This window comes from Brassica napus, chromosome C3, assembly GCF_020379485.1.
Source record: "Brassica napus cultivar Da-Ae chromosome C3, Da-Ae, whole genome shotgun sequence".
Lineage (NCBI taxonomy): Eukaryota > Viridiplantae > Streptophyta > Magnoliopsida > Brassicales > Brassicaceae > Brassica > Brassica napus.
In genome coordinates, this window is record NC_063446.1 from 23,810,233 (window position 1) to 23,833,000 (window position 22,768).

Consider the following 22,768-nt stretch of genomic DNA (forward strand, 5'->3'; position numbering starts at 1 on the left):
TTGAATCTCACAACCATTTTACTATGTACCCCAAATAGACTTTTACCAATTTCCCTGCTTCAAAACAATCATCATGGGCTCAAGATATATATACAAACTTGCATGAAAGCTTACCTGCAAAGAAAAACAAACCAACATAATTTTTGGAAATAGATATTCATAAAAGAATTATATTTCTATTTTCTAAGCATATTTGTAGCTTCGTTTCTAATTTATTAAAAGAAATTCGGAATTTTAAACTAAGAGGACTATGAATTACTCCCTCCGTTTCATATTAAGTGTCGTTTTAGAGAATTTTTTTCGTTACAAAATAAGTGTTGTTTTCGATTTTCAATGCAAAATTTATTAATTTTATGCAAAATTTATTTTTCTATTGGTTGAAATATGGTTAGGTGTATAGTTAATAGTGTTTTTTATAGGAATTATACAAAATTAATTGTTTCTTTAGTCCGTGTGCTGAAACCTAAAACGACACACTTATAATGAAACAGAGGGACTATTATAGCTTCCCACCAGACCGAATCTAAAAAGTCCACTTATCAGTTATCACTTATAGCTTATCAGTTCTCAGTTATAAGTAAAGAGAGAGTTGTCCAAAGCAAAGTTGAAAAAGTCCACTTATCAGTTATCACTTGCAACTTATCAGTTCTCAGTTATAAGGAAAGAGACAGTTGGTTGGGAGGTTGAGACTACCTAACTTATATCCATTACGATGTTGGGTAAGTTTTGATAGCTTGGAGCTCAAGACATCCTTTAATAAGTTGGTTAACGATAAGATAAGCTTGTCATAATCTTAGTAGTATTAGAATTTAGAAGTTATCTATTACTAATAGGAAAAGGAAATTTACTCTACTATATATATACATGTCTAGATGTGGCATTGACATAACGATTAGAGAAGTTTAGTTTTGAGCATAGTTTTCTAAACATTCAATAAAGAGAGCAAGTATTCGAGTGTGTTTTTCGAGCTACTTTATACGAGATGTCCGATCTTCCAAGGGAGATGGAGGAGGAGGTGCTCTCTAGGCTTCCGGTGACGTCTCTTAGAGACTTGCGATCAACCTGCAAAACTTGGAACACTTTAACGAAAAGCGAGAGCTTTTTAAATAGACACGTCTTTGAAGAAGAAGAAGAAGCACCAGCAAAGAAGAAGCGGAGGAAGTTGGTGATGATGCAGGAGCATAGAGTTTACTTGATGAACGTCGATCTCCTCTATCCATCTATAGAGCGTATAGGTAATCTCAACGCAGATGGAATCGACATATCTAATATCTTTCACTGCGACGGTTTATTCTTATGCACCACCAAAGACACTAGGCTTGTTGTCTGGAACCCTTATCTGGGACAGACAAGGTGGATCGAACCCAGAACTTCTTACCACAGATGGGACAGGTATGCTCTCGGACACGAGAAGAAGAAAAGGCACAAAGTCTTGAGATTTGTGAATGACTACGACCCGAGTGTGAAGCACAGAGTTTGCGAGTTTGAGATCTTCAGTTTAGACTCTAATTCATGGAGGGTCATTGATGATGATTTGACTCCGGACTGTACTGTTTCTTTTCTTCACCGTGGTTTGTCTCTGAAGGGCAACACTTACTGGTACGCTCAAGAGAAGCTCGATTTAAACGGTCCACCAGAGATTAAAGAGCTCCCTGATTTCCTCCTCTGTTTTGATTTTACAACGGAGAGGTTTGGTCCGCGTCTTCCTCTGCCTTTCAACGCTTTCTTCGGAGACATTGTGACTCTTTCTAGTGTTGGAGAAGAGCAGCTTGCGGTGCTATTGCAGAGATGCACGTCACCTGCATTCACTGTCAATATATGGATTACTAGTAAGATTGAGCCCAATGCAGTCTCGTGGAGAAACGTGTTCTTATCTGTTGATATGAAACCACTCATTGGTACTCTGTTTTCGATGTTCGGTGGGAGTTTCTTCGTTGACGAGGAGAAGAAGGTGGCTGTGGTTCTTGATAAAGACCGTGCTAAATCGTTCCCCCCCACACGCAACATTGCTTGCATCATTGGAAACAATGGATACTTTAAACAAGTGGATCTTGGTGAATCTATAGGCAAATGGTGTTACTCAATTGTGTGCCCGTATGTTCCAAGCTCGTTGCAAATCACTAGGCAACTAGAGGAACACACACCCTAATCCATTAAATTTGTATTCTCTTGTTTATTTACTCTAGGTCTCATCTTAGACTCCATTAATTTGTATCTCTGACTAATGTCGGTTTCTTCTTTTATCTGAGACCTATTGATTTGTAGACAATTGTTGGTTTCTCGACATATCTGATGTCCAAAACATAGCAAATCAAAGCAATTTTTCCTTGAAAGCTTCTTAATTAGCTGAAAAGAAAAGAGTATCACTGCTCTCTTTAACTATTCTTTAACCTCTTATATATATATATATGTATATTCTACTGTCATGATTTGCCCTGTCTGTGTTTGGTGGTTGAGCCAAGAACTCAATTTTGGACAAACACTGCTTCCAGTTCCAGGGTTGATTAAGTTTTGGAGGACAAAGCTAAATGCAAGTTGCTAATCGCTACAACAATCCATTATTGACAAAAAAAGGTTTTCTAAAAAAAAAAAACGGACTTTAACTCAGTATACCCTTCTTGGAATTACTACTATTAGAGACTACTAAGTATAATTAGAATATTAAATTTATATATATAACGGCCGAACGTTTTACAAGAATACTTTTTAAATTATTATTTTAACATGTGCTATGCGTACATGTTTTACATGAATGCTTTTATATTTTTATTTTAACATGAACAAAACAAAACAAATTTTATAAAACATAAAAATATTTTAAAAATTATATATAAGAAGATAAATGTTTTAAAACTTTTAAATTATTTGTAAATGCTGGATGGTGTAATGTGATATATTACCTCAACTTAATATTTACTGACAAACAAAATGTGTTTGTAGAAAGAAAAAAAAGAAGATTCTTAAACTTTAATCCTACATTTTACTTACAAAATACTCATGGCTAGTTTAGTTACTGAATAAATAGTTCGTAGCAAATTTGCTTTCACTTGCCATGAAAAACCTCAGAAATATGTGCTTAGTGTGTACCTGCCACATGTTAAAATTATATATTAGCAAGTTTATAAAACGTAACTGAGAAATACATAGCTCAATTGGTGTGTTTATTTCCTTTCCCCCTTTAACCGAGTCACCTGGGTTCAAAACTCTCTCTGCTACCTGTTTTCCCCTTTATTTTAGTTTTAATCTGGGCCAAGCCCAATTATGACACTCCTTAAAACTTATCTTGGGTCCGCCACTGTGCATAGGGCCTGCATTGGAAGCCATCTCCTCAAGAAAGACAGTACGATCATAAATAATGGTGTAGAACTCTACAAAAAATACGATCACTCCTCCATGTTGTCAACCTCTTTGGTACCAAACTCTGTTTTTTTCTGAACAAGTTGCATGAAGCGCATAGATAAAATAGAATTTGAGAATGGAGCATCATCTTCTTAAAACACTTGAATCTCAAGGACACAGTACTACTACCATTTGAAGAATGATAAACTCAAAGTTGAGAATGGAGCATCTGATAGATCCAAGAAGGTTTATTATCGTAAGAGAAGAGGAAAGGAGAGAGTGGGAGAACTAGAGTTGGAGGAAGAGTGTTGAGAAGTCAAGAAGTATTATGAATAAGAAGAGAAGGGAGTAACTTCTATCTGAAGAAGAGTCTTTGCAGTTACAGAAGAGTAGTATAAATAGAGTTGTAATTGAAGAAGTGTCATTCATGCTTTTGTGGTAGTTTGTTATAGACGTCATGAGTCTGTACATTCCGATCGTTATGAGATCGGTGATTTAGAGTGAAGCTCGTCATGAGAGTGTAACTCGAGATCGACTACAAAGCTATACACATTTGTACTTAGTTATTCAATACAGAGTTTGTTATATTACGAGAGAATAGATCTAAGGTCTATCAGCATCATCTTCTTAAGATATCTGCTTGGCGGACAAAAGATGTTAACATTATATTACAAAAGAGAAAGAAAGCAATGCTAGTGTACTCCAGAAACAATCCATATCTTTCACCAAAGTTGAGGACAAAAAGACAAAAAACAATAATGCTTATTTCCTTAAATGACTCGTAGAGAAACATTGTCAAATTTAAGTAGAAAAATTTCAAGCTTCATCTCCGGCAAGCTTGCATCGTCTCCGGACGTCTTCTTCTTCTTCATCCTCTATGACCCAACTGGATCTAAGCAAGTGACGGTGAATTTCCTCTTCTTTTTGGACGGCAGAGAAGCAGAGATGGGTTCGCAAATGACGAAAGAGAAGGAGAAGCAGGACAGCGAAAGAAAGTTAGGAGGAAGAGGAAGAATGTCGTTTTCAGTCGCATGAGAGAGAACTAGTCGAGACTGGAAAAATTAGAGAAGATGTAAAACTGCGTCGTTTAGAAGTTAGGTTTAAAATCGGGGTTTGATCCGGTTGGATTTGGGTGGGTCGGGTAGAATTGGTTGGATCATGGTAATAAACTGATTTCATTAAGGCACCGATGTCTTTAACCATGTTTTGCATTTAAAAAAAAAATAAAAAAATAAAATATTTTTTATTAGTGGGATAAAATAGAATTTTTGAAGAGAGGGCGGGGTATATTGAGTTAAAGTCCGCTTTTTTCAAGTTTACCCTCCAAATGGAGGAAAATAAGCCAAGGCCAAGAGTTATGCCTATCATCTGCTCGATAAAATGCTCCTGAGAAGAAAAGATTGAAGATAAACAATAAGAAGAAGAAGAAGAAGAGATGGAAAGCATCTGGAGGGATTTTGAGACGTGTGGAGAAAAATCTGGGCTCTTGACAGGAGAAACGACAGTCTATGAGTGAAGAGGTCTCTCTTGGGTTACATAACTCAAAGAGAAAGGAAGAGCACAATGAGGCTGAGATGGATAGGTGTGCAGGACTAGTGCTCGATGAAATGCATCTGAAAAGTAAGAGAGTGAAGAGACCGACCTTTACCAATTTATAGCGGATTGAAAGGCACAGCTGAGGACGTTAAGACCTTAACGGAAAGGCCTGGGTTGCAGCTGGAAGATGTATTTAAAAGCCAGCGAAAAAGAGTAATCAAGCGGTGGGAAAGTTTTCCAACAAAAGAAGGCTGTTGAGATTCATAGAGAAGAAGAAGGGGAGAACGAAGATGAACAAAAAGTATGGAAGACTTTCATAAGCCAGGGTGTGGGAAGCTGGCTGTGGGCTATTAGCATTGAAGCATCCTGCCAAATGGAAGAAACTGAGCCAAGCACAGGTACCAAAATACAACAACAAAGGGAGGGTGATTAATAGGATCACTGCGGTGAGGATGTGGTTTATGTTGAAGGCTGCAACGAGGAGTAAAGAAGTTATGTTCTGTTACGATGCATCTTGGTGGAAACGACGAGATCAGAGGTGATGAACAACATATACATGGCGGTAGGAAAGCAAAGGCAAGAAGAAGCCTCAATTCTCAGTTCAGGTGGACATGGTATTGCTACTAGTCCCAAAAGAGGCTGGATATCTCAAACCTTCACCAGTGAATGTGGTATCTTCTGTGAACCAGATAATCATAAAGGTGGGATTAGAGGCAGAACCAGAAGTCGCTTTAAGGCCCAGAGTTAACACTAATTTGGACAGAGAGATGTTTGTGCTGTATGCAAGTTGTGTTGGGGACACTGATACTAATGTTGTGAGCAGTTTGGTGGATGCACGTGTGAAAAGAAATGATATAAGTCTAGGAGGTGGAAGTACAAACCAGGGAAAATGCAGCTCTCGTTGCAAGTGTTTCTGGTCGAAAGAGTTGGTACAGAACGTGAAACAAAGAGTGGGGATGAAGGAGGGAAATTCAATCACGTGATAATGAGTGCCAGTGTCTTTGTCTCAGAAGTTGGACATCACATGTATAAGTCTGGTACTGCAGTGGCTTGAGAACACAAGACCTCAGATGCCATCATTTGCATTGTGGGTTCCAGAGTTTTATGTCTCTGCATTCCTAACAGTCACTCAGTCGGAAGAGATTATCACAGAAGCGGACGGGGACCACGAGCTGAAGTAGGGGGTCACACACATCATGCAGAAAGGAGTTCATAATGACACAAATAGCCACTGTCGAGTTATGTGGCTTCTTTGGTTCAGTGTTTTTGGTGAGGGAAGATGATGTTATCAGAATTTTCAACCTCGAGAAGAAGGGTACTTGGTACACAAGGAGGAGTTTGATTAGAAAATACAGTCTTGCGCTGAAAAACAGGTGTGGGAGCCGGGAGTAATCATTGAGAGACGGATTGGCAAGAACACAGGAAACAGAAACTTTAGGTGCAGTAAAGGCGTTTCGAACAAGGGGAAGAAAGCTGGAGTAGCTGTTGTGTTAAATCTAGGGAATCAACCTCAAAGGAAAACCCTTTTGCTTTACTAATCCTCTTCGGGATGTTTCATTTCACAAGAGCTCTCATGCAACATCTTAGAGCGCTGGGTTTGGGTATTCTATTGTAATTCCTTTTTTGATCAATACAACAACTTTTGTTCCCTTTTCATACTTCTTTTTACAAGTTTGAACAGTAAAGTGTATCATTCTTCTTCTTGTCCTTCTCCATCTTCTTCTTCAACTTCTTCTTGTCCTTCCTCCAATTAAACGACAGTGGACTATGAATCTGGCATACCTATCACAAACCGCAAAAGTTATAGACAAGAAAGGAAAAAAAAAAGAGTAAAAATGTTTTAATAAAAGCACTTACTCATCGCAGTCATACAATCTTCGCACCATTGTTGCATTTAGACTCGGATCATTGGGAACAGCATAGGAGGTTCGGTAACTAAGTGGAACATGACCAGGAATCTTAGTAGGAGAGCCATACCAGTCAACCGTATGGAGGCTCTCTTGTCTAGTGAACACGTAGATGCCTTGATCAAGTTCATCAAGCCCTGCAGCAAGTCCCTTTGACAGTGGAAGCTTTCCACTGTGAGCAAAAAGAGTCATGAGATCTCCATAGTCTAACCAGTTGTCTGTGGAGTCCTGAAGTATATCTTGCACCCATGGTTCTGTTATATAAAATCCCATTTTGGAGTAACATCAGAAGCAACATCACATGCCTATATCAGAAGTCATAAACAATAGACAGAGTCATAACCAACCGAGAGTGTTTGGGAGTGTTTGAGAGGTAACATCAGAAGCTGCTGTGGCAACATCACCAACAGTAGAAAGATTAACAGGAGGAGTACGATCTTCGCCAGCTTCTTCCAGTTCTGCCTCTTGTTCCTGTTCTTCTTCTTGTCCTCCTCCAATTAAACGACAGTGGACTATGTATCTGGCATACCTATCACAAACCGCAAAAGTTATAGACAAGAAAGGAAAAAAAAGAGCAAAAATGTTTTTAAAAAAGCACTTACTCATCGCAGTCATACAATCTTCGCACCATTGTTGCATTTAGGCTCAGATCATTGGGAACAGCATAGGAGGTTCGGTAACTAAGTGGAACATGACCAGGAATCTTAGTAGGAGAGCCATACCAGTCAACCGTATGGAGGCTCTCTTGTCTAGTGAACACGTAGATGCCTTGATCAAGTTCATCAAGCCCTGCAGCAAGTCCCTTTGACAGTGGAAGCTTTCCACTGTGAGCAAAAAGAGTCATGAGATCTCCATAGTCTAACCAGTTGTCTGTGGAGTCCTGAAGTATATCTTGCATCCATGGTTCTGTTATATAAAATCCCATTTTGGAGTAACATCAGAAGCAACATCACATGCCTATATCAGAAGTCATAACCAATAGACAGAGTCATAACCAACCGAGAGTGTTTGAGAGTGTTTGAGAGGCAACATCAAAAGCTGCAGTGGCAAGATTAACAGGAGGAGTAAGATCTTCGCCAGCCTCTTCCAGTTCTGCTTCTTGTCTCTGTTCTTCTTCAATGAACCGGAAGTGAACCAGGCACAGCACATGCCTATATGATCACAAGACCACCAAAAAATTTAGAGACAAAAAAAGGAAAAAAAAAAGGAAAGTTTTTTGCAAGTTGCTTACCCCGGACAAATGTAAATTCTTCTCTCCAAGGATGGAGTTACGTTGGACTTCTTAGTGAAACTAGTATACAACACTCTTACATCTCCAGCAATTCCACTAGCTTCATGATTTTGAAAATCCCACTCAATTTCATCAGTCTTGTGATCCATTTCATAGACATAAAGGCCTTCCTCAAAAGAAGCAGGTCCTTTGGAGAGTAGAAATGTTCCAGAAAACTCAAAAAGACTCTGAAGATCATCGTATCCGAGCCATCCGTAAGTGGATTTCTTGATGATCTCTACGATCCTTGGATCTGTGAGAGAGAGAGAAAGAAACTACTATAAACACACACAGAAGCTTCGATAGAAATTGACAATATAATACTGAATCTGAACATCTTAACCAACAAAATCCAAATCAATCATTCTTGGATAACAAGAAACAGAATCGATCATTCTTGGATAACAAGAAACAGAAACAAAAAGAAAATAATTTTACCTCTGTCATAGAGGCGAAGGTTTTCCGCCATGAGACGAGAAGCTTCGATGATGGTAACTCCAGATACTTTGAAAGACTCTCGATGATGATGATGGAGAGGAAGAAGAAGGTTTACTTCATAAAAGCTCGACTTCTATGACCCTTTAACAGCATAACCGCCTAAATAACACGGTAACTCCACGTCAGCTTTTCTCTGATTTTTTTATTAGTCTTCCTCCCTTCCCTGACCAATGAGAGCGTGTCCTCAACTGCACGTGTCCTTTCAAGTTCTTGTTTAAGATGGCTTGATTGTGCATCAAGTTTACCTAAGCCCTTGAGAGTAGTTGTAGCTTCAAGGCTGAGTTATCTTTCTCTAAAGCCTCAGAGTTTCAGGTAAAGGTCCTCTTCGTGAACTGAAGCAGTAGTATCAACCTCTTCTTTTCCAGTTCCAAGTCTGGCTTGAAGCTCCTTGATTTGGGATTCAAATTCAGATCTTGTAGCTTCCCACTCCGAGCATTTCTTGTTTATAGCTTCTTCTTCTATCTTCTGTTTTTGCTCTTCTCTTCCCTGCCAGAGCTGCCTCACACATTCCTTGAGTTCACTATCAAGAGCTGAAACTTTGCTTACAGAAGCATTAAGCTGTTGCTTTAGAACCGCAGCTTCTTTCTCAACCTATATAAAGAAAAATGGCCATGAACATTCGTTGATATTACTGAGAACTAAATGACAAGAACAAGAAGTAACCTATGACAGCTTCCTCTGCAATTTAGTTTATATTCTTGTAGTTTCAATCACATTCTACCATAAAATGAAGAAGAAGAAACCATAACAAAAATCTATCAAGTTTTTTAGAAAAAAAAAAAATCTCTATTAATCATAGATGGAATAACGCTGGCCAACACAGCTAGAGATACAGACAAGAAATTGCTACATAAAACTCAAAAGCTTATTGACAAAAAAAAAAAGAGGAAACTTTACCTGATCGTGTGAGATTCTTTCAGAATGAGAAGAGAGTGAGCCTGTACTCTCTGTCTCTCCCCGACTTTTCTCAAAGGACTTCCTCCATAACCAGCTTCTCCGGTCCATCTCCACACCCACCAAAAACATTCAAACACAATTCATCTGCAAAAGAAAAAAAACGAAGCTTTAAGGAGAAAAATCAGTTGGATTCACTTACAGTTAACTCTCTGACAAAAATCAATTTCCACCAACTACAAAATCTCTGTCTATCTCCAAAGGTCTAATCTTTTATTTTATTTTTGATTGCTTGAGATGATGTAAAAAAGATGAACAAACTAAGAAACTTGTAAGGTTTTAGTTATTGGATTGCTTAACTTAGACCTTAATTCTTTAGCTAGTTTGTTAGCTAACTTGATCAATTGACCTTGATACGATTTGTGTTTGATGTTTGTTTGTTTTGTAAGGAGACAAGACACAGCAAATTTGGTTACCCAGTTTCCGTTCAGGTACGTCTGGCGGAAGAACTTCGCTTCCAATCCACTATCTCAAGTATAAAGGAGTTAATACAAAGAGATAATAGCTCTAGCAACTTCTACACCAATGTTAAGAGCTAAGAACTATCAACCTAGTTCTTCTTGATTCTGCAATGCAACAGGTAACTCTCTCTCTATCTCTTAACCGTGAAGTAGCTCTGAAACCTGAACCTTTGCAATTGATTATTTTTCTCCGTTGTCCTTACGTAACCTTCAAGCTTTCCTTATATATGCAGATAACATCTGAAAGCCCTAGACGAACCAGGCCTTCTGATCCAACCATGTCAGCTGGCCCAACAAGAATAAACAACAGATTGGGCCTTATGCCACACCTGTCGGAGCCCACACGAAGGTTTAGAGACGATAACCTCACAAAACTTAACACTGTACCTGACAACAAAACACAACACACCTCAAATCTTTCGCCATGAGCAGAAGAAATAATTGATGGAAGAAGATTAGTGTGAGAATCTGGCTGTCCAATCCAACGGCCATTTTCAGACAAGAACAGCTTAATTTAAAAAAAAAAAAAAAAAGAGAAATGAAAAGTGGAAGTCTCGCCGGATCCACCACCACTTGATAAAAATGCGGAGAGGAGGAAGGAAAGTTGAAAAATTCCAATTTAGCTACAATTCGCCATTTGATCAAAAGAAGCTATAATTCGCCAACACGTGCTACAATTTTGCAACTTCATTTTTATTAGAGTTTTTTGAGTACAGAAAGGATAAGCCAACACGTGCTACATAACATTCTCCAAAAAGAATGAACACGTGTCAAGTGAGAGGCATGCACTCTTGACAATTCAGCTGCTCCGCCGGCTCCGATCTTCGCCTCCGGTGCCTCCAATCAATCAGACGCCGAGGCTGTTTTCTCTTCCCTTCCTCTACACTTTATCATCTTCGGAACTTGCACTCATTAAAATTCGTTCTTTCGCCAGACAACCGCCGCTGGACCATCTACAGTAGAAAACTCGTACCTCCTCCGATTGTTAACTCAAGGAACACTTTAATCGAGTTAGAGAAGATTCTTTGTTGGACCATCTACAAGAGATGCCAAACTCTACTGAAACTCTCATACGTTGGTCAAGATTACTCTTAACATCTACATCCTCCTTTCCATCCGAGAGACTACTCATAATCATAGACAAGACAACAAACTTTCAAGTTTTGTAATGTTTTTATTGGCGTTATGTAGTAGAAGAATTTTTTACAAAACTTGTCAGTGTTTCCCAGTGAAGATTGGCGGTGTCCGTACAACTCTTGCAAGAGTAAGACCGATCCTATAAAAATGAAGATTCTTTGGGTCCTTTCAGTTCTTCACATTGCTGGGAGTCGCATGCATATATTTTGAACATCACATCAGCAAACAAATCGATATATTTTTATTACAATATTTTCTACAAGTATACCATGGAAGGTTCAAGTAACTAAATGAAATGGAATCATAGAGTTCAGCATCCAAGCCGTACAAAAATTTGGATAAAATTTGAGGAGAAAACGTTATGGATGGATCTACAAATTATCAGAAACTCACATTACCTTTTCAGGTTATAGGAAGAACAAAGGTCTAAATGGATCATACGGTGACAGTGAATAGATAAAGCTTCAGCACAACCGCAAGCCCGAGCTGCAAAAGAAAGATGCTTGCGATTATCAGGATCGATCTCTCCCCAGCAGAATTGATATGCGCTTTGAGGTTGAGAGCCACAAAGGTTGCAGACATGAACCCTGCTACACCCGCAATAACCCATCTGAAGATCTCCACTGGCACGACCGAGAGGCACTGCAAACAGATTAAAAAATGTCAAAGTCTCATTCATCATCATATTCAGATGTTTTCGATTTTTATTTAGGAGGAGAAGTATTGGTACCAATGCGGGGATAAACACGAATAGAGAATAGCCGTAGAGACAGAAGAGCTGGACTAGTCCCGAAGGTGCAGAGAAGTACTTGAGAACGACATATAACGCGAGAGGAACAAGCGTGACATAACCGTAGAACACTCCTGCGGACCAAGTCACAAGATTGATATCGTAGTTCCATTCTTGTTTCTTCCATTTGTGTGCCACGTATGTGACAAACGTGCCGATCGATGCCGCCACGAATATCAAAGTCGTGCATATCCAAAATGGACCATACCTGCGAAATGCAAAATCAATTATCAGATTTCGAGTTACATTGTCTGAGAAACCAAATGCATCTTAAGCTGAAAAAAGGATAAAGACTACAAATCTTACAAGTCAGGCTTATCGGCAGTCTTCTCCGTAAAAGTTCCACGGAACGGGAAGAGAGATTCTTTGAGCCTCTCCACAACATCAGAAGTGTCGACATCAAAGAAAGGCTTGTAAGCACCGACAGTGAATTTATGGAGCCAGCCACCAGACTGAGGCTCATCTGTACTACTATTACCATTCCCAGAAAATGTATCTGCACCAGTAAGCCACATAACACATACCCCAAATCAGCAAGATATGAACACGTATCCACATTCTAAATTTTCCACAGCCTAACATCTTAACTAATAATATAAAAAGAAGTCAAGAGAATCAAATAATACCGTCAGCATCTCGAGGAGGATTACTACCACCAGAGATCTTGCCCTGAGTAGCAGACGGAGGAAAGGTTTGAAGATTTGACTCTGCATAACACAACAATGCAATCCTTTAATAAGAGCTCAACATGAACATAGTACATTTGTAATCACAAGATTCATTCATCTGCTAATCCATAGATCCTTTCAAAATCCATAACAGTTCCTTACAAAGTTACACTGTAATTCCTTTTCTGTTAGCTCAAATCAACAAAACTCTTCCGTCTAAACCGATTCGTTCTTTCCTAAACGCTCTATTCATCAAATTTCACCTCGTAAACTGGAAATTTTGAGAGAATGCGACGATGTTACCTGCGAATTTGACGGTGGTGTGGCCTGGATCTGGAACAGACTACGATTTGACACACAAAAACACACACACAAACAATGGAAGCTAGATCAGATCGGGAGAATCAGTCTATGGATGAGTACATATACACATTTATAACAACTGAGATCGAGTAGATAGAAGGAGCTTACAGGTACAGATCCAGAGACTTTCTGGGCGTCGATAGTCGTGTAGCTCCCGCCGGTGATCATCTTCCTCTCTCCTCCTTACCGATCTTCCCTCCGTCTCCTATCTCTCTCTAAGAAATCAAAATTTGCTTTGGAAAATTTTAATTCTTCGGTCCAAGACGATTTGATGGGAACCAGGGCGTAACCTTCTCCTTCGTTTAGAAGCTTAGTCCTACTAGCTCTATTTATTTTTATTTATTTTTTTTCCTTTTGTAAACAATTTTAAAAGAGAAAATGAACAAATTTGTCAGGTTTATGCAAATTTAATTGTGTTATTAATAAGTTAGTGCTACACATTTTATAGTATTGATTCCAAATATCTAGACTATCAGTTTTTTTATAAGAATAACTAATCAAAAATCTCTTAAAAACTTGAGAAATTCATATTAAAATCTTTTAAATAAGAGATTTTGGTATCAATTTTCAAAATTTAGAAAAACTTCTTATAATTTATATTCACGTTCTAGCTGATTATCTCTCAATGTGAGTGCGCTTAGATGTCTCACAATTATCATAGACTAATAATGAAACGCAAGAATCCACAACAATAGTATTATATTAGTCTTCAGTTGCTTAGGAAACAATTTTATTACGTCATTTCCTTTGTTCCTACACAAAGACTCACTTTTATTGACAACCATGCGCGCCAAGAAACTCAATCCAGCTACAACCAATTTTCATAATATGATCTATAGATCAAAACTTAGACTGTTTCGTGGAACTAAAAAACTATTACAATGCTTGTATTAGAATAAAAACCAGTGCATATAAGCGAAACCGAGATTTATCCTGCGTGAATCATACATAAAGAGAGAGAACAACTTGATCGACCTGCAAGCCTGTCCTTGCTTTGCTCAAGGACTTTTCAACTTACCCTTTGTGAGAAACAGAGTTCTACGGATAGCTAGAATGAGAATCCACGTTGTTGCACTGATCTTCTCCTTGATCATCAGTAGCAAAGCTGAGCTCAGAACTGTCTTCAAGATCTGAGCATGCAGCCCCTTAAAGAACCCTAGCATCCCTTCTTTTCTCCATATGTCACAGACAACCCCTAGAATCGTTTTCCTTGTCCTTCTTACAGGCTTCTTAGTTTCCTTTCCCTTCGAGTCATCAGCAGCTTGAATCATTACTTTGCACCTACAAAACTCAGATGCATGCTTTAATCTTATTCCAAATACATGACAATTCACTATGGTAATGAACAAATTTAAAGTAATCTTGTCCTAAGATTATTTTAAATAGGAAAAAAAAGATATAAATACCTTATTGCAGGATATGTGATGACAGTGGCAACACTTTTGGAGGCAGCACCTAACAAGAAGGCCATAAAGGCAGAGAGCACCACCGGTGAAGAAGAACCATTCTCAGCTTTTGCTGTTTTCTGTTCAAGCAGACGCTGTTTCAGCTGATCAAACACTGTATACTGCGCACACACACAGAGAAGCTAACTTGTTCATCATATAGTCATGCTAAATTCCAAATCCACCAGCGAAAATTCAAGTGAACATCACCTGAATTGCGGGATTCGAAGTCAATAAAAGAGAGATCTCTAGTCCATCAAACGCGTCTCCCCATGCACCACCGGTTAAGGTCTTCCACAACCCTTTAGATTCTCCAAACTCACTCGTTTGCATCCTTGACGAAGCTGTATCTAGAGGCTACAAAATAGATAAGACTCGATGCTTTTATTCAAATCATTTTTTTTTTAATTGAATGTTAAATTTAATTCAAAAGAAAAATACTTTTTGTCCTTTTTTTAACTTAGAATCAAAAATTTACTCTATCTTTCCCTATTTTTGACTTCTATTTATTCAAATCATTACAACACAACAGCTGAACTAATGTTCATCTAACGTAAACATGCCTGGGTTAAGACAGAAGTACAAGCTCCTGCAGCAGCAGCAATGAGCAAGTTCGCCTTCGTTCCGATCGATTTCGAACCGGTTCTTTGACTATACACCCTCTTGAAATAGCTATAGCTATAAAAGTAGATGAACTGCGAAACAAAGGACTGCAGATTCTTTGTCCCTAGACCTTGATACAGCGACATAATCTGTCGTTTTGAAACCGCTTCCCACAGAACATCAGAGAGATGTCTTCATAATCATCATAACACAAGAAACCATAACAAAACACGAGATCAAGAACGACATGTATAAATCATGAACACATCTAAACAAAAATCAAGAAGAACCTGTATTTTTGCTGGCCTTGGGCTCGAACCTCGGCCTGGAACTTTGATTTGCATGTATCGAGTGGATATAAGATGGTTGTGCTCAGAAGCGACCCCACGGCTCCGGAGGTCGCCTCTGACACCGACTCCAAATCGACAACCATCTCTCTGATGATCAACAACGCTATGAGAGTTTAGGGAAGAGGCAGTGATCATATCATCTTCTTCCTCGGGAGTTTAAACAGCCGTTAGTATTGACGGCGTTAACTTCACCGTTACAATCTCCGGTTCACTGTTTGGTATAGTGGTTGGTTCCGGTTTAGTTCCGGTTTTTGTTTTTTTATTCTAAAAAGAATATAGAAATTGTTAGCTTATTTATGAAATTTGGTTCTGTCTGAGTAACAGTTGTAGGAATCGGCTAATATCCAATAAAATTTTGTTTCCAATTTTGACTTTTTGGTTAATTTCGGATAATTCAAGTATAAAATATGTTTTTTTGATCTTTTAATATCGAGTAATTCGGATAAATTAAATATCTTGAATGAAGCTATTGGAATGATTCAGTCTTTTCGAATAATTTAAAAGATTTTAAATATTTAGAATAACATATATTCTAGTTTTTTTTCAGTTGATAAATAGTATTTTAAAAATATTTATTATTTTAAAAACTAAATATAATTACTATTTTTAGATATATAAACTGAATTCAGATATTCAAGTATTCATCTGGTTCTCGATTCAATTTCTGGTTTGATTCCAATTTTTCGGTTTCAAAAATGTCGGTTGTTTATGAAATTTGATTTGGTTGGAATTGATTTTTTTTGTTTGGGTCCGGTTCGGAATGTCCAAGCCTAAATGAGAGAAGCCAAAATCTTTGACGTCATCTCAGTCACAACAATATTGTAGATAATGACATCAGAAAACTCGATTCTGTGATAGATAGATAGATAGATCGTTCCCGCTAACAAAGCGTTGTTCTGCGTCTTAGAAGAAGCGAAAGAACAGAAGTACATACATACAAACACTTCCCGAAAGGAAATACAACGTGTAGGTGATTAGCAAATGCATTTTCTTACTATAAAGTGAACTTCTCCTTTGTATTCTGAAACACTTGCTCAGCGATACTCACATCGAGTTTTACGATCTCTAGACTAGACTTATGGAAGAGCTCAGTGCCTTTCACACCGTTGGCTACGCAGCTATTGAACCCGATGGCTACAGCTGCTTCTGCTTGCGCCCCATACACCAATCTCTGCTTCACCAAGCAATCGTTTCAGAAAGAAAGAAGAAACAAGAAGAACCATTGTTATTAGTTATTACCTTAAGTCTTGAGAGATGGATGGCTCCAAAACACATCGGACAAGGCTCGCACGACGCGTACATCTCGCATTCCCACAGCTTGATACCGTTCAGTTTCTTACATGCCTTGTGTTTTAGTTAAAAAAAAGAAAATCATAATGAGAAAAAAGATTTTGCATTATGTGTGTTTAGATTCTTGAAGGGTTACTATGACATACCTCTCTAATGGCTACGGTTTCAGCATGTGCTGTTGGGTCTTTGTATCTTAAAACCATATTATGGCAGCTCACAAGGACTTTGTCCTTATGAACTATAACCGCTCCAAAAGGGCGGCCATCACCACGCTCGACTCCAATGTATGCTTCTTCCACAGCTTGGGTTAAATACTTATGATCCCTATCACTCGAAGCTGATCAATTATAAACATAACACGTTAGGCTAGCAGTTCATAAGCTAAGATATATATGTAAACTATAAAGTAGTGAAAAATCACATATACGGCGTCGTATTGCTTCCACGGATACATAGTTCATTAACTGAGCTATTAATCTCCGGCGAAAAAGATAACAAAACTCAAAGAGCTTTGTGTCTAACAAGTAATAACTAATAATCACCTAAAAGCCAAGACAACTCTATCAACGAATTAAGAAAATGTTACCAGTGAGTTTGACGGTGGCATGACCTGGATCTGGAGCAGACTACGACCGTCAGTAAATGAAACAAAACATTGAAACTAGAACAGATGATAAGAGTGACAAAAACACGCGCGTATATGGTCATGTAATATAGTTGAGAATGTATGAGCTTACAGGTACAGATACAGATACTTTCTGGCCGTTAGTGGTCGTCTTGTTCTCGCTAGACATCATCTTGCTCGTCCCCGATCTCCCCGTTCATCTCGGAGCTCTATAAAAAACGAAGTGGGACCCTCGAAGTCAACTGCTATCCCAACTACTGCAGCACAATGGGCTTTGCGATGACGGGATCTCATTATGCTCGTGAACTGTGCTATTCCGGCCCAATTGTTAAAATTTAGTAGAATGTATATTTTCAGAACTGTTTTTAAAAATAGATTAGTTTCTTTGATTACATTAAAATAATATATTTTCATTAATGATAAAATCCGGTGACAATAAATGTACCAATTCATCATCCACTTCCACGTACCATATCTCCAGTGCTAATTGTATCTAATGTCATTTAATTTCAGTTAATTATTATATTTGCTTCTTACAAATTTGAATCCAAGCATAACAAAGTAACAAACTAACAACAAAAACAAAAGATAGGTTTCTTTTCTGCAAAAAAGAAAAACACAAACAAAAGCCATTACGCCACGTGTCCCTGTTATTATTGTATTTCTTCAATAGTACAAACTCCAAAAAAGAAAACAAAGGAAACATGACTTTTGTATTAAAATGTTGGATTTATGTCCTTTTACAGATGGAAAATTGGATATATCCTAAGCTGTTTGGGTAAATGAATTAATTTTGGGTTTAAAATAAGAAATTTTTATAGATTTTTGATGATTAGTTAAAATTAATTATATAATTTTTTTTATTAATGTTAGATACAAATTACATTTTTTGAACAAATCTACATATTATATATACATTTAAAAATCTACATATATTTGTAAGATTATTAACATTCCCATGTGTCATATATATTTAAAAATTAAATTAAATTATTCATTTATTAAATAATTCAAAATTTAAAATAAGAATCTATAAAAAAAACTGAGAATTTATTTATTTTTTAAATTATTTATTTGTTAGTAATAAGACTGTTTTTAATAAAAATATGTATATTGAAAAATAGATAGTAAAATTACACACAGTTATAAAACTTCTATTTGTACGATTATTATCATTTTTACATGTCGTTAAATTTTTTAGTTAGGTTTAAAGATTCTAAATAGTAATTTAATAGTTAAAATAAAAAACGGAAATGTTTTCTAAAGATGGACATATATTTAAAATTAAAACATTAGTTACGTGCGAAAAAAGTTTTTGTATATTTCAAAACGCGGGCAATGCAATCACCCGCGCTTTTTTTTAAAAAAATTGTTTATTTATGTAGTTAAAATGTAATAAAATAGCATGTAATGCTTAATTGTAATGGCTGTAACAAAAATATGGTGCTCTATTTCATAGTTACTCCCATTTTTATAGATTTCTTGTAACTTTATGCTTGGAATGTTTAAGAAATTAGATACTAACAAAGAGGATACATATGTTTTTATTCAAGGATAGGGTATTCAAATTAATGTAGGTAATTAAGAGCTTTGAGCTACCAAAGAGGTAAAAAACAGAACACAAGCAAGGAAACCAGTTGAATCCACGTCAAGATAGTCAATCTTGTCCGTTAATCCTTCACACAAACGCTAGTATCACCGTTGAAACACAAAGCTTCCACTAAGAAGAGACACTTGGCTAATTTTACTGCAAAAGTTACTTGGAACCAACCAGTAAATATATATAGACATGAGATGAAAAGAAAGACACAACAAGAAGAAGAGAAGAACAAGCTTTGTGTTTTCCTCTTTTGAATTTTCTTATCCCGCCTTTATCTGCATTATGATCTTCAAGGTATTCTTTTTGAGGCTCTCATGCATCTTGATGATGGATCATCTAGTCTCTCTCTGTTTTTTTGCCTCTGTTTCAGTAATTTCATCTTGTGGGGTGTATCAAAGTCTTCCCTTTTTCAACATATATTACCTTAAAAATTGGGTTTTAAGCCTCTAGATTTTTTCTAAAATATGATTAGTAGTTTGATTATGGCCATTTTCATTCTGATGATGGATGATCTATTATCTCTCTTTTTTTTCCTCTGTTTCAGTAATTTCATCTTGTGGGTTGTATAAAAGTCGCTTGATTCTTAGGTCTCTAGATTTTATATGATTAGTAGTTTGATTGTGGCCATCTTTCAATCTCCTTTTGTTTCAGATATTTTAGATGTCTTCTTACATGACAATGAATATGCTTATTCTGAAAAGTATTTTGATATTTGTTTGCAAAACCAGATGATGAGGATGCTTGGTTTGGGAGGCTCTGGCTCGCCAAAACCGGTTCGGATCGTTGTGGTTGGTGAGAAGGGAACTGGGAAAACAAGTTTGATCATCGCTGCATTAAATGAATCTTCTCAACCTCAGCCAAACATACCCCCTGTGTTACCTTACACCACTTTCCCTTCGGAATGGTTCCGTGACCCTATTCCTGCTACCATCATTGACACTTCTTCAAAGTAAATGTTTCTTATGATTTGTATATTTATTGACATCAACAAATGGATGCATGTAAAACATTGTTGTCTCTCCAGGCCGGAAGATAGAGAAAAGGTCGTTAAGGAAGTGAAAGAAGCAGATGCAATTGTTTTGACGTTTGTAGTCGATATACCAGAGACTTTGGACCGTTTAAGTGAATATTGGCTTCCTCTGTTTCGACAACTAGAGGTTTAGTTTCGTTCTTTCTTCTTTCTTCTTTCTTCATCGACCAGTTTTGCGTGTGTAACAAGTTTAAAGTTTATTTATATGCTTATTCCCCTGAACAGGTGAGAGTCCCTATCATAATCGCAGGTTGTAGCGTTACCAATAGAGAGTATCATAATCAAAGCGGCATGGAAATAATAACAACATCTATAAGGGAACAATATCCAGAGATCGAGACATGTTTCGACTGGTCTGCTCATCATATTGTGCGTGAGATCTTTACATTTTAAGCATTTCAAGAACATTCACATTGTGTCAATGACCTTACTGCTTCTTCTGTAGGCTCGAAAAGTGTTTTGGTATGCGCAACATGCTGTTACTAACCCTGTCGGACCAATATATGATAAAGAAACCGGTTCATTGAAGCCTCGTTGTGTTGCTGCATTAACTCGTGTATATGTACTCTCTACACGTGACACTGATTTCATTCTCAATGAAGCCGGGTTAAACAATATTCAGGTAACCTCTTATTCCCTAGTTGTGTGTTCTTCTTTGTGTTGCTTCTATAAAGCAGCTAAGTTGCAAAAATATAATAGGCTCAATGCTGCTATGAACCACTGACACCTTCTCAAAGTAGAGGACTAATAGACTTTGTGCAAGAACGGTCTCCACTAGGAGTTGATGAAAACGGAATCACAATAGAAGGTTTCTTGTTTATGAACAAATACCTTGTGGAACAAGGAAGGATCAGAAGGGTATGGAATATACTCAGAAAATTCGGGTATAACAATGAGTTAAGACTCGCAGATGATATGATTCCATATTCATCATTCAAACGCATGTCTGATCAGGTAAAAATATTCACAAATATAACTCAGTTTTTAATATTTGATCATGTTTCTGATTTGGCTTTGTCTTTCTGCAGAGTGTTGAGCTGTCTGATGAAGCTATTGGTTTCTTAAGGGGAGTCTATAAGAATTTGGATGAACACAGTGTAAAGTCTTATCTTTCTAGTTTAGATTACTTGTGGGAATTATAATATTTCTCAAACATTGGATTTGAATTTTCTCAGGGTAATAACTTGGGACCTCAAATGATTGGATTTGTCTTTCAAATTTCACCTGAAAAGTAACATTTTAAACTTCGAAAAAAGCGCGCAAAAATTTCGAATATAATATTTTCCTTTTTATTTGCTTATGTGTAATTACATTGGTTTGATTCATTAATGACAGTCCATGGAGCATAGCTCCTTATAAAGATGCGTCAGAGAAAACTGATGATGGAGGATTGTCACTTGAAGCTTTCCTCTCACTGGTAATCAAGAACTAAGTCTTTTAACGGTTTTAAGAGGAACCCATTTAAACTAAATCTTTGAAACTTTTTCCTGTATTTGCAGTGGAATTTGCTGACACTAATAGATCCAGCTAGGAGTCTTGAATGTTTGATATGTCTATGTTATCCATCTTCAGCAGTTCGCATTACTAGGAGAAGAGCAATAGACCGCAAGGAGCAGAACTCTGACAGAAGAGTTTTTCAGTGTTTTGTCTTTGGCCCCAAGAATGCTGGAAAATCTGCATTGCTCAATCGATTTATCGGAAGGTCTGTCTGTTCTTTTAACTCAGTATATGTCAAAATATGTATGTCTGATTATATGAATCTTAGGCCATATGATGATGACAACAACAATGGATCAAATGAGGAACGTTATGCTGTTAATATGGTTGACAACGATGGTGTAACTGGAGATGTAAAGAAAACTCTGGTGTTGAAGGAAGTTCAAATGCAAGAAGATGGATTCTTACCATCAAATGAAGCGTTGGGAGCTTGTGATGTAGCTATCTTCCTTTACGATTCTTCTGATGAGTCTTCATGGAAGAGAGCCATTGATCTGCTTGTTAAGGTTGCAACCACTAGTGAAGACGCTGGTCTAGAGTTTCCTTGCCTAATGGTTGCAGCTAAAGCTGATCTTGATTCATTCCCAGAAGCAATTCAAGAAACCACTAGAGTAATAGTTATATCATGTTTCTTGATTTCTAATCATCAAAAGGTTTTTGTAATCATAAACTTAAATAAGTATGAGTTCTTGCAGGCCACACGAGATATAGGGATTGAAGCTCCAATACCAATCAGTTCCAAACTGGGAGATTTGGATAACTTGTTTCAAAAGATATCAACCGCGGCTGAGCATCCTCATTTAGGTATCCCAAAGATTAAGTCGAAGAAGAAAAGGAGTCGCAAGCTAATGAAAAGATCTCTAATGGTGGTTTCAAGTATGTTTTTTTTGGTCATATGCCTATGTATCTTCATCATAGTATTTGTGGATTCCTAACATGGTTTTTTTAACAGTTGGGACAGGGGCTGTGATCGTTGGGCTGGTGTCACTCCGTCTGTATGCCGCAAGAAAGCAGAGATAATCTTGTAGCTGAAGAAAGATAAAAAAAAAAACCTGAAAATTTGAATAAATATATTGTGGTTTAAGTTTAGTTGTTCATGGATGCCTTGTTTAACAAGTAAAGAACTGTTATCTATAGATTTTACTTCTTCTAAAATGTGCTAACTTCACCAACTCTAACAAGAAACTAATTGGTATTGGAGCTTCTTTTGATGATTTTTTTTATCTTAAATGATTTACTATTTGATATATATATTTTTGACTATCAAAATTATGTCGAACAATTGTTAGTCTATGTATTATTTTTGTTTGTGTGTAGCTTTGATATGTGTTACCATGTGATAAGTGTTATATAGGACGCTAATCATTTTTTTTCAACTAGCTATAATCAATCATATTTACTTCAA

General features: G+C 37.1%; 6 protein-coding genes across 7 annotated transcripts; 2 read left to right on the plus strand and 4 right to left on the minus strand.

The window, feature by feature from the left end:
* Positions 1–188: 188 nt before the first annotated feature.
* LOC111203980 (F-box/kelch-repeat protein At3g16740) lies at positions 189–6,625 on the plus strand. Its single transcript, XM_048750108.1, has one exon. The coding sequence runs from the start codon at positions 983–985 to the stop codon at positions 2,147–2,149; it is 1,167 nt and encodes a 388-aa protein (XP_048606065.1). The 5' UTR covers positions 189–982; the 3' UTR covers positions 2,150–6,625.
* LOC125574944 lies at positions 6,361–9,724 on the minus strand. The gene is made up of 8 exons (XM_048750107.1): positions 9,448–9,724; positions 8,491–9,141; positions 8,014–8,305; positions 7,782–7,933; positions 7,385–7,688; positions 7,130–7,311; positions 6,733–7,036; positions 6,361–6,657 (listed from the first exon to the last, which is right to left on the minus strand). Exons 2-8 carry the CDS (start codon positions 8,519–8,521, stop codon positions 6,600–6,602), a joined length of 1,323 nt encoding a protein of 440 aa, XP_048606064.1. The 5' UTR covers positions 8,522–9,141; positions 9,448–9,724; the 3' UTR covers positions 6,361–6,599.
* A 1,596-nt stretch (positions 9,725–11,320) lies between these two features.
* LOC106388883 (protein YIPF1 homolog) lies at positions 11,321–13,252 on the minus strand. The gene is made up of 6 exons (XM_013829059.3): positions 13,032–13,252; positions 12,864–12,903; positions 12,519–12,599; positions 12,199–12,388; positions 11,833–12,100; positions 11,321–11,744 (listed from the first exon to the last, which is right to left on the minus strand). Exons 1-6 carry the CDS (start codon positions 13,089–13,091, stop codon positions 11,538–11,540), a joined length of 846 nt encoding a protein of 281 aa, XP_013684513.1. The 5' UTR covers positions 13,092–13,252; the 3' UTR covers positions 11,321–11,537.
* A 384-nt stretch (positions 13,253–13,636) lies between these two features.
* LOC106388882 (peroxisomal adenine nucleotide carrier 1) lies at positions 13,637–15,506 on the minus strand. Its single transcript, XM_013829057.3, has 5 exons — positions 15,262–15,506; positions 14,932–15,163; positions 14,579–14,725; positions 14,330–14,490; positions 13,637–14,204 (listed from the first exon to the last, which is right to left on the minus strand). Exons 1-5 carry the CDS (start codon positions 15,402–15,404, stop codon positions 13,922–13,924), a joined length of 966 nt encoding a protein of 321 aa, XP_013684511.1. The 5' UTR covers positions 15,405–15,506; the 3' UTR covers positions 13,637–13,921.
* A 634-nt stretch (positions 15,507–16,140) lies between these two features.
* LOC106385646 (guanosine deaminase) lies at positions 16,141–17,855 on the minus strand. Of its 2 annotated transcripts, none has more exons than XM_013825553.3 (5): positions 17,349–17,855; positions 17,198–17,237; positions 16,758–16,948; positions 16,561–16,665; positions 16,141–16,492 (listed from the first exon to the last, which is right to left on the minus strand). In XM_013825553.3, exons 1-5 carry the CDS (start codon positions 17,406–17,408, stop codon positions 16,316–16,318), a joined length of 573 nt encoding a protein of 190 aa, XP_013681007.2. In that variant the 5' UTR covers positions 17,409–17,855; the 3' UTR covers positions 16,141–16,315. The 2 variants fall into 2 exon arrangements, with proteins under 2 accessions (XP_013681007.2, XP_048606067.1); XM_048750110.1 differs by having other exon boundaries at positions 17,198–17,227; positions 17,349–17,453.
* Positions 17,856–18,260: 405 nt separating this feature from the next.
* LOC111203665 (mitochondrial Rho GTPase 3) lies at positions 18,261–22,662 on the plus strand. Its single transcript, XM_048750111.1, has 10 exons — positions 18,261–19,130; positions 19,565–19,785; positions 19,861–19,993; positions 20,092–20,235; positions 20,312–20,488; positions 20,566–20,820; positions 20,895–20,963; positions 21,042–21,097; positions 21,202–21,283; positions 21,366–22,662. The coding sequence occupies exons 1-10, from the start codon at positions 19,119–19,121 to the stop codon at positions 22,296–22,298; spliced, it is 2,082 nt and encodes a 693-aa protein (XP_048606068.1). The 5' UTR covers positions 18,261–19,118; the 3' UTR covers positions 22,299–22,662.
* The last annotated feature ends 106 nt before the right edge of the window (positions 22,663–22,768 follow it).

What these genes read in the sequence shown, in the direction of transcription:
- LOC111203980 (XM_048750108.1), top strand. Translation starts at nt 983, where the DNA reads ATGTCCGATCTTCCAAGGGAGATGGAGGAGGAGGTGCTCTCTAGGCTT.
- LOC125574944 (XM_048750107.1), bottom strand. Translation starts at nt 8,521, where the DNA reads ATGGCGGAAAACCTTCGCCTCTATGACAGAG. An exon ending in CCTTCGCCTCTATGACAGAG is followed by an intron (nt 8,306 to 8,490) that starts GTAAAATTATTT and finishes TCTCTCTCACAG; the next exon opens with ATCCAAGGATCGTAGAGATC. An exon ending in AACACTCTCAAACACTCTCG is followed by an intron (nt 7,689 to 7,781) that starts GTTGGTTATGAC and finishes TTTATATAACAG; the next exon opens with AACCATGGATGCAAGATATA.
- LOC106388883 (XM_013829059.3), bottom strand. Translation starts at nt 13,091, where the DNA reads ATGATCACCGGCGGGAGCTACACGACTATCGACGCCCAGAAAGTCTCT. An exon ending in AAGTCTCTGGATCTGTACCT is followed by an intron (nt 12,904 to 13,031) that starts GTAAGCTCCTTC and finishes GTCAAATCGTAG; the next exon opens with TCTGTTCCAGATCCAGGCCA. An exon ending in ACTGCCGATAAGCCTGACTT is followed by an intron (nt 12,101 to 12,198) that starts GTAAGATTTGTA and finishes TGCATTTCGCAG; the next exon opens with GTATGGTCCATTTTGGATAT.
- LOC106388882 (XM_013829057.3), bottom strand. Translation starts at nt 15,404, where the DNA reads ATGGTTGTCGATTTGGAGTCGGTGTCAGAGGCGACCTCCGGAGCCGTG. An exon ending in GTACTTCTGTCTTAACCCAG is followed by an intron (nt 14,726 to 14,931) that starts GCATGTTTACGT and finishes TCTATTTTGTAG; the next exon opens with CCTCTAGATACAGCTTCGTC. An exon ending in CTTCGAATCCCGCAATTCAG is followed by an intron (nt 14,491 to 14,578) that starts GTGATGTTCACT and finishes GTGTGTGCGCAG; the next exon opens with TATACAGTGTTTGATCAGCT.
- LOC106385646 (XM_013825553.3), bottom strand. Translation starts at nt 17,408, where the DNA reads ATGATGTCTAGCGAGAACAAGACGACCACTAACGGCCAGAAAGTATCT. An exon ending in TGCCACCGTCAAACTCACTG is followed by an intron (nt 16,949 to 17,197) that starts GTAACATTTTCT and finishes ATAATTGATCAG; the next exon opens with CTTCGAGTGATAGGGATCAT. An exon ending in AAACCGTAGCCATTAGAGAG is followed by an intron (nt 16,666 to 16,757) that starts GTATGTCATAGT and finishes CTAAAACACAAG; the next exon opens with GCATGTAAGAAACTGAACGG.
- LOC111203665 (XM_048750111.1), top strand. An exon ending in CTCTGTTTCGACAACTAGAG is followed by an intron (nt 19,994 to 20,091) that starts GTTTAGTTTCGT and finishes TCCCCTGAACAG; the next exon opens with GTGAGAGTCCCTATCATAAT. An exon ending in CCGGGTTAAACAATATTCAG is followed by an intron (nt 20,489 to 20,565) that starts GTAACCTCTTAT and finishes AAAATATAATAG; the next exon opens with GCTCAATGCTGCTATGAACC.